Here is an 8575-nt window from a genome sequence, read left to right as displayed (position 1 = left end):
TTGGCGCTGTCTTTGCTGCTGTTGAAGCGGTCTCTGCCGCTGCTGCTGCTGCTGCTGCTGTCTCTGCTGCTGTTCCTGCTGCTGCTGCTGCTGCTGCAGTGCGTGGATATTTCCCTTTACCTTTTAAGCTTTTGCATGGCTCCTCGGTTTTGCTGCAGTTGGGCCTGAAGGGTTTAGGGCTCAGGGTTCCCAGCCCAAAGCGGAGGGTTTAGGGTTTAGGGTTTAGGGTTTAGGGTTTAGGGTTTAGGGTTTGTGCGCAGGAGTGGCGCTTTTGACCCACCGGCTGGCAGCTGTGGGGTCGGCAGTGCGTTTGGCCGTTGCGGTGTATAGGGAGGTTCGGCTGTACAGACACCGCAAGACTCGGCAGCACTTGTTGGCAGTGCCTCTGGAGTAGCCATTTTGGGATTTTGAAAAGAAAAATTAAAACAAAAATAAAAATAAAAACAAAAATATAAATATAAATAAATAAAAAGAAAAGGAGACGAAGGGAGACAGACAGGAGGGGGCTCTCGGGAACCCCGGAGGCGCGGGACCTGCTGCTGCTGCTGCTGCTGCTGCTGCTGCTGCTGCTGCGCTGCTGCTGGCGGCACTTTGCGGCCTAGCAGCAGCAGCAACAGCAGCAGCAGCAGCGAAGCAAGCGGCAGCAGCAGCGAAGCAAGCAGCAGCAGCCAAGCTGGCAGCAGCGGCAAGACAGGCAGCCGCAGCGACGGCAGCGCGAAAAGCAGCTGACGGCTGCACGGCCTGCCGCTGCTGCTGCTACTGCTGCTGCTGCTGCTGCTACTGCTGCTGCTGCTGCTGCTACTGCTGCTACTGCTACTGCTGCTGCTGCTGCTCCTGCTGCTGTTGGTGTCAGTCTTGTGCGTCCTTAGCCACTTTACAGCGCAGTTTGGGGCTGCTGCTGCAGAGGCGCAGCAGCAGCAGGGGGCAGCAAATGCCGTCTGCTGCTGCAGAGGCGCAGCAGCAGCAGCAAACAGCAAATACCTTCTGCTGCTGCAGAGGCGCAGCAGCAGCAGCAAACAGCAAATGCCATTTACATTTTGGCTGCCAAGGCCGGGGCCCCACAGAAAGCTAGAGGGCCTCAGGGGTTGCACTTCAGGTGTACGTACACTGCAGCGGCTCAGCAGGTAGCGCTAGGAGCCGCAGCAGCAGCAGCAACAGCAGCAGCAGCAGCAACAGCAGCAGCAGCAGCAGCACAGACACAGAAGCAGCAAAGACTAGAGGCAGAGAAAAAGGAGACACAAAAAAACTAAAGACACAAGAGAGGAGCCTCAGGGAGTAGTGCTAGCCTCTACGCAGCTAAACCCTATTTAGGGTTTAGGGTTTAGGGTTTAGGGTTTAGCAACGCTGGGGCGGCTCTGTTGTCCGCCTCAACAGCAAAAGAAAAGAAAAAAGAAAATAAAAATTAAAAGTTTAATTCGACAAAAATCCCTGGCTAGTCCAGCAGCAAAGATGGCAGCAGCAAAGAGCTGGGCCGCAGCAGACCCGTGTCCTCGTGTCGTGGTTCAGTCTGCTGCTGCTGCTGCTGCTGCTGCTGCTGCTGCTGCTGCTGCTCCTGCTGCTGTTGCAACTGTTGTTGCTGCGGGTGTTGCGGCTGCAGCCGCTGCTGCCGCTGAAGGTACTGGTGCGGCTGCTGCAGCTGCTCCTGTAGGGGCTCCGGCTGCTGCTGCTGCTGCTGCTGCTGCTGCTGCTGCTGCTGCTGCTGCTGGCCTGCAGGGGGTTCCGGCTGTGTGTGTTTCTGTGCTGCAGCAAGCTGCAGCGAGGCTGCGGGCAGCTGGGGGTTTGTGTCTCTCGGTGTCTTCTCTTTTTTTATTTCTTTTATATCTTTTAATTCTTTTATTTCTTTTATTTCTTTTATTTCACTTATTTCATTTATTTCATTTATTTCTTTTTCTTTTAAAGATTGCAAAAGAGCAGCAAAAGGCTCAAAGGAGACACCCAGAGTCTTTTGCCAGCCCCTCAGGGCGCTGCGGGCAGCAGCAGACGCACAGCCCCCAAACCCTAAACCCTAAACCCTAAACCCTAAACCCTAGCAGGGAAGCCGCGATCGAAATTGCTGCACAAGATCCCTGCGGGGAAATAAACAGTCTTTTCTTCGAAATTAATTAATTCTTTTTTTATTTATTTTAAAAACTTTCAAAAATTCGAAAAAAGAAAAAACAGAAAAATCGACGAAGCGCCAGCAACCGGGTGTACGTACACCGCAATGCATGCGTGCATGCAAAGGAATGTTTGGCGAAATTTATTTATTTTAATTTTATTTAAAAATAAATGTTTGTCTAAAAGTATTTATTTTTATTTTAAAATTTGGCAATTGTTTGTCGAAGTGCATTTATTTTATTTTTATTTTCAAAGTCCATAAAATCAAATATATTTATCTGTATATATATTTATTATTTAAAAACACATAATGTAATATATTATAATGTAATTTAATATAACACAATATAATATATTTCACCATATTATATCATTGTACCACAGTATATTATATAATATTATGTCATATTATATTACATTATATTACATTATATTACATTATATTGCATAATATTATATTACATTGTATTACATTATATTACATTATATTATACTACATTATATTACATTATATTAAATTATATTACATCATGTTACACCATATTATATTATACTACATTATATTATACTAATATTATACTATACTGCATTATATTATACATTGTATTATACCACATTACATTATGCCATATTATACCACATTATATTGTGCCATATTATATTATACCACATTCTATTATGCCATATTATATTATACCACATTATATTATACCACATCATATTATACCAAATTATATTATGCCACATTATATTATGCCATATTATGCCACATTATACCACATTATATTATGCCACATTATATTATACCACATTATATTATATTATACCACATTATATTACATTACACCACATTATATTACATTATACCACATTATATTATACCACATTATATTATATTATACCACATTATATTACATTATACCACATTATATTACATTATACCACATTATATTACATTATACCGCATTATATTATATTATGCCACATTATATTATACCACATTATATTATATTATGCTACATTATATTACATTATATTATGCCACATTATATGCCACATTATATTATATTATGCCACATTATATTATACATTATATTACATTATGCCACATTATATTACATTATATTATGCCACATTATATTATATTATATTATGCCACATTATATTACATTATACTATGCCACATTATATGCCACATTATATTACATTATATTATACCACATTATATTATATTATATTACGCCACATTATATTACATTATACTATGCCACATTATATGCCACATTATATTACATTATATTATACCACATTATATTATATTATATTACGCCACATTATATTATATTATGCCACATTATATTATGCCACATTATATTACATTATATTATACCACATTACATTATATTATGCCACATTATATTATATTATATTATGCCATTATTACATTATGCCACATTAAACTTCATTCAAACTTTCTGAAAATAAAAAAAAAACTCCAACTTGCCGCTGAGTGTCTTCTCCGGAGACCGCCACGGAAACGCCTTGGCGGCCGCACCGGCCAACTCGCCCTGCGACGCCCCACACAAACCCTAAACCCTAAACCCTAAACCCTAAACCCTAAACCCTAAACCCTAGGCCTTGCACCCTTGTGCTCAGCAGAGGCTCACCCGCCAAGTGCTGATATTCTCTAGCGCTCTTCACGCGCCCCAGCAGCAGCACAAGGTCGGCCTGACAACACAAACCCTAAACCCTAAACCCTAAACCCTAAACCCTAAACCCTAAACCCTAACGCAGATCGACTCTGCCACAAGTCCAGTGACGCCAAATTAGAGTCTAGTGCTCCTCACGTCTGCTACGTGGAGACCTCTCGCCGCGTCCATCGTTGCAGCAAACAGCTGCTGCTGCTGCTGCTGCTCCTGCTGCTGCTGCTGCTGCTGCTGCTGCTGCTCTTCGTTTTCTTTTTCTGTGGGGAACACAAAAGGACAAGGATGTGCAGAAATGCGCAGGCAGGCGCAGTATAGCAAAAGAAACATCATAGCAGCAGCAGCAGCTACTGCTGCTGCTGTTGCTGCTGCTATTGCAGCTGAAGCTGCTGCCGCTGCTGCTGCTGCTGCTGCTGCTGCTGCTGCTGCTGCTAAGAGATGTTCAGAGAATAACCTACCCCACTGCAGCGGGCTCCGGGCCTTCCACCACTCATTGGTCTCATGCAGCAGATCTACCTGTGGAGAGGCAGCAGCAGCAGCAGCAGCAGCAGCAGCAGCAGCAGCAGCAGCAGCAGCAGCAGTAAAGGTAAGAGCAGCGCTTTTATTATGACTAGCTGCTGGGGTCTGACTGCCCGCGAAGCGGCTAGGAAGCTGCAGTTAGCTACGGCTAGCCAGCTAGCCAGCCACCAGCTAGCCAGCTGGCTAGCTGGCTAGCTAGCCCGCTAGCCACCAGCTAGCCAGCTGGCTAGCTGGCTAGCTAGCCTGGTAGCTAGCCGGCTAGCCACCAGCTAGCCTGCCACTCGCTAGCCAGCTAACTAGCCAGCTAGCCAGCTAGCTAGCCGGCCAGCCAGCTAGCTAGCCTGCCACCCAGCTAGCTAGCTAGCTAGCTAGCTAGCTAGCTAGCTGCTTACCTGGAAGCCGCTGCTGCGCATGTGCATCTGGAGAGACTTGAGGGAAGAGCCTTGCTGCAGCAGCAAAAGGGCCCTGCGGGGCCGCAGCTGGCAGCAGATTGCTGCAGCAGCTGCAGCAAGAGTCTCTGCGCAAAAAAAAGTGTGGGGCCCCACACTTAAAACAAAAACTTTATTTTTTTCCTCTTTTATTTCTTTTTTGTTTCTTTTCTTTTTATTTATTTCTCCTTCTTCTCTATTTCTAATTCTGTCTCATTTGTCTCTTTTTAATTTCTTTTTTCTTTATCTTTATATCTTTTGTCTTTACTTTTATCTTTTTATTCTTTACTTTTATTTCTCTTTCTTGACCTGCATTCTCTTTTCTTTATTTTCATTTCGTATTTCTTTATTTTTATTTTTTATTTCTTTATTTCCGTCTATTCTTTTTCCCTCTTATTTATTTCAATTTCTTTTTATTTATTTTAATTCTTTTTATTTGTTTTAATTTATTTTTATTTTAATTTATTTTTCTTTTTTTTCTTTATCAGCCCCACAGCCTCACCTGCCGAATTATCCGCCACGGCGAAAAGACTGTGGCGGATGCAGCGAGGCATTGGGGCTGCATGCGCTGCAGCAGCAGCAGCAGCAGCAGGTGCTGCAGCAGCAGGTGCTGCAGCAGCAGGTGAACCTGTGGGGCCCCGCGCTGCTGCTGTTGGGGCCCCCGGCGGCTGCGGCGGCCTGCAGCAAAACGCAGCAGCAGAAACATCAGCAGCAAACACGTAGGGGGCCCCCCTTGCTGTACCCTTTTCTCTGTCCCTTTTTGCTTCGGTCCATTGTCTCTAAAGGACCCAACAGGGGCCCCCTTAGGCCTTCTTCGCTGCCCCGGGGGGCCCCGGGGGCCCTCAGGGGGCCCTTTCTGGGGCCCCCACGGGCTTTGGGGGCCCCCGGGAGTCCCTGGGGCCCCCCCGGGGGGCCCCTGGGGGCTTCGCCTGGGGCCCCCTGGGGGCCCCCCGGGGGGCCCCTGGGGGCCCCCTGCGCAGAGTCTCACCTTATGACTGGCAGCAAAGACTTGAAGGGGAGGGGGGCACGAGCTGCAGCTGCGGGGGCCCCCTGTGGGGGGCCCCCCAGGGGCCCCCAAGGGGGCCCCCCTGGGGGCCCCCCGAGGGGCCCCTCTGGGGCCTGGGTGAATTTGGGAAGGCCCAGGAGGCCCCGAGCAGCAAGTCTCATAAAGGCTGCGCGCATGCGCTGCTGCGGCGTGGCGAAAGCCCCAGCCCACGCCTGCCTGCTGCTGCTGCTGCTGCTGCTGCTGCTGCTGCTGCTGCTGCTGCAGCGGGAGGGCAAGGCGAAGTGCTGCTGCAGCGGGGGCTCCTGCGCATGCAGCAGCTGCTGCTGCTTCCAGCGAACGAAGTTTGTGAGGCGGCGGTGGAGGGGCCTCCCGAGAGTGGCAGTTGCTGCCAGCAGCTGCAGCGGGAGGGGGCCCCCGCTGCTGCGCTGCAGTCCCTTTGCTGCAGCAGCAGCAGCAGCAGGAGCAGCAGCAGGCAGCAGCCGGCTCGTCACCAGCAGCCGCAGCAGCACCTCCACTGTTTGGGGCTTCCGCAAATGCTGCATGCGCTCTTTCAAAGGGGCATAACGGCCTAGGGGTAAAAAGACAAAAAGACAAAAAGACAAAATCCAAACTTGCCACTTTGCTGCTGCCTTTTCTTTCCTCCAAGGCTCGAAGCAGCAGCAGCAGCAGCAGCAGCAGCAGCAGTTTGCCTGCGCCGAGGGTTTGGGGTTTAGCAACAAAACGCCAGCGTTCTAGGGTTTAGGGTTTGGCAGCCAGGGCCAGAGCGGCCTAGGGTTTAGGGTTTAGCAGCAAAAAGCCAGCGCTCTAGGGTTTAGGGTTTAAAGGCCTAGGGTTTAGGGTTTAGCGATTCAAGCTGCGGGGCTAGGGTTTGCAGAGGGCACTGGGGCTTGCCACTAACCCCAGGCCTACGGTTTAGGGTTTAGGGTTTAGGGTTTAGGGTTTAGGGTTTGAGGAGACGCACGGAGGGGCTGCAGCATTCTGTCCACTTCATCCAGCACCACATGCCTCACAGCAGCAGCAAAGCGGCGGGGGGCCCCCTGGGGGCCCCCCGTGATGAGTCGCTGCAGCAGCAGCAGCAGCAGCAGCAGCAGCAGCAGCAGCCATGAAAGCCACCTAGGGTTTACCTCCTAAGGTTTAGGGTTTAGGGTTTGCAGCGGGACCTAGGGAGGCAGCAGCCCGACGGGGTTTGTTTGGAAAGGAGAAAACAACAAAATAAAAAAGAAATAAATAAGGATAAAAGGGAAACAAAAAAGAAATAAAAGAAGAAACAAAAAGAATAAAAGAAGAAACAAAAGAAGAAACAAAGAGGAGACAAAAGGAAACAAAAAAGAAAGAAAAGAAGAAAACGAAAAGAGACAAAAAAGGGACAAAAAGAGGCAAAAAGGGAAAAAAAAGAAACCAAAAAGAAAAAATAACAAAGATAAAAAACAAAATAAAAAGAAACAAAAAAGAGACAAAAAGAAACAAAAGGAGATAATAATGCATCAAAATTAACAGAAAAAAACAGAGACAAAAAGAAACAAAAAGAAACAGAAAAAGACAAAAACGAGAAGAAAAGGAAAAAAACAAAAAAGATAAAAAAGATAAAAACAAAGGAAAAAAAGACATAAAAAGAGAGAAAAAAGAAATAAAGAACAGAAACAAAAGAAGAACAGAAAAAGAAAAGAAAAAGAAAGGAAAAAGAAAAGAAATAAATCTCACTTCCAACAAACTCTTTAAAGCCCCCGGAGTTGACAGCAAAATGAGGCCTGCGGTGTCTGTCCTGCAGCAGCGGCCCCACACTTGCGGTGTACGTACACTGCAACTGCAGCAGTATTTCGGGTGTATCTGCAGCTTTTGGAGCTCTTTAAAGCCCCTTTTTGCTTCTTTTTCAGCCACAATTGTATTTATTTCAAATATATTTCAGAAAGGAAAGAAAAAGAAGTAAAACTAATCAAAAAGACTTGCATGCGCACTTGGGGAATTCAAACTGCTGCAGTGTATGTACACCTCAAAGTGCTTCGAGCACTTTTTCCCGAAGCCAAAAAGACCTCAAAAGCCCAAAAATAAAAACAAAATTAAATCCTTTTAATCACTTTTATCCTTTAAAGCTTTTAAATAATTTAAATAATTTAAATAATTTAAATAACTTAAATAATTCAAATCTTCTAGAGCTTTTAAATCATTTAAATCTCTTCAACCATTTAAATCATTTAAATCTCGTAAGCCATTTAAGCAAATTAAACAATTCAAATGTTTTAAATCATTTAAATAATTTAAATCATTCAAGTATCTTGAACCATTTAAACCATTTAAATCATTTAAATCATTTAAACAATTTAAATAATTTAAATAATTTAAATGATTTAAATAATTTAAATAATTTAAATGATTTAAATGATTTAAATAATTTAAATCAAGAAAACAATAAAAAAACTGCTGCTGCATGCAATTTGCGGCAAGTTGGGGTGTACAGACACCCCAGCGCAGTGGAAAGAAAGGCAATTTGGGGAATTTTTTGGAGATTTTTTCGAAAATTTGTTTAAAAATAAATGCAATAAAAAGTGTTTGTTTATTTGTGCAATTGGAGGCTTTTATTTGGAGAAATAAAAGTCCTTTTTGGCCAAAAAAGAAGCAAAAGAAAAGAAAAACAGCAGCAAAAGTGAAGACCCACGGCAAGCTGCTGCTGCTGCCTTTTGTGTCTCTCGAGGCCCCAAGTGTCTCCTTCTGCGGTGTACATACACCTCCGCTGCTGCTTCCTGCTGCTGCTTCCTGCAGCAGCAGCAGCCTGGGGACTTTGAGGGGAAAAGGGGACTCTTTGTGTCTTCTTTTGTCTCCTCGGG

General features: G+C 45.3%; 3 protein-coding genes across 3 annotated transcripts in view; 1 reads left to right on the top strand and 2 right to left on the bottom strand.

The window, feature by feature from the left end:
* ENH_00043910 (hypothetical protein, conserved) overlaps positions 1–394 on the top strand; it is a gene marked incomplete at both ends in the record, with an annotated part of 4652 nt that extends 4258 nt beyond the window's left edge. The window contains one exon of the mRNA XM_013580897.1: positions 261–394. Coding sequence (XP_013436351.1) covers positions 261–394 — 134 coding nt within the window. The remainder of the gene's footprint in view (positions 1–260) is intronic.
* A 1038-nt stretch (positions 395–1432) lies between these two features.
* On the bottom strand, positions 1433–4738 carry ENH_00043900 (DEAD/DEAH box helicase, putative; the record flags this gene model as incomplete). The annotated part of the gene is made up of 6 exons (XM_013580896.1): positions 1433–1964; positions 3602–3665; positions 3765–3825; positions 3945–4060; positions 4259–4316; positions 4712–4738. The coding sequence occupies 6 exons, from the start codon at positions 4736–4738 to the stop codon at positions 1433–1435; spliced, it is 858 nt and encodes a 285-aa protein (XP_013436350.1).
* Positions 4739–5731: 993 nt separating this feature from the next.
* Positions 5732–6295, bottom strand: ENH_00043890 (hypothetical protein, conserved; the record flags this gene model as incomplete). The annotated part of the gene is made up of 1 exon (XM_013580895.1): positions 5732–6295. One exon carries the CDS (start codon positions 6293–6295, stop codon positions 5732–5734), a length of 564 nt encoding a protein of 187 aa, XP_013436349.1.
* Positions 6296–8575: the final 2280 nt, after the last annotated feature.

Source organism: Eimeria necatrix, genomic scaffold (assembly GCF_000499385.1).
Source record: "Eimeria necatrix Houghton genomic scaffold, Enh_scaff328, whole genome shotgun sequence".
Classification (NCBI taxonomy): domain Eukaryota; phylum Apicomplexa; class Conoidasida; order Eucoccidiorida; family Eimeriidae; genus Eimeria; species Eimeria necatrix.
Note: the sequence above shows the minus strand (reverse complement) of the source record. Positions and strands in the feature narration are given on the sequence as shown.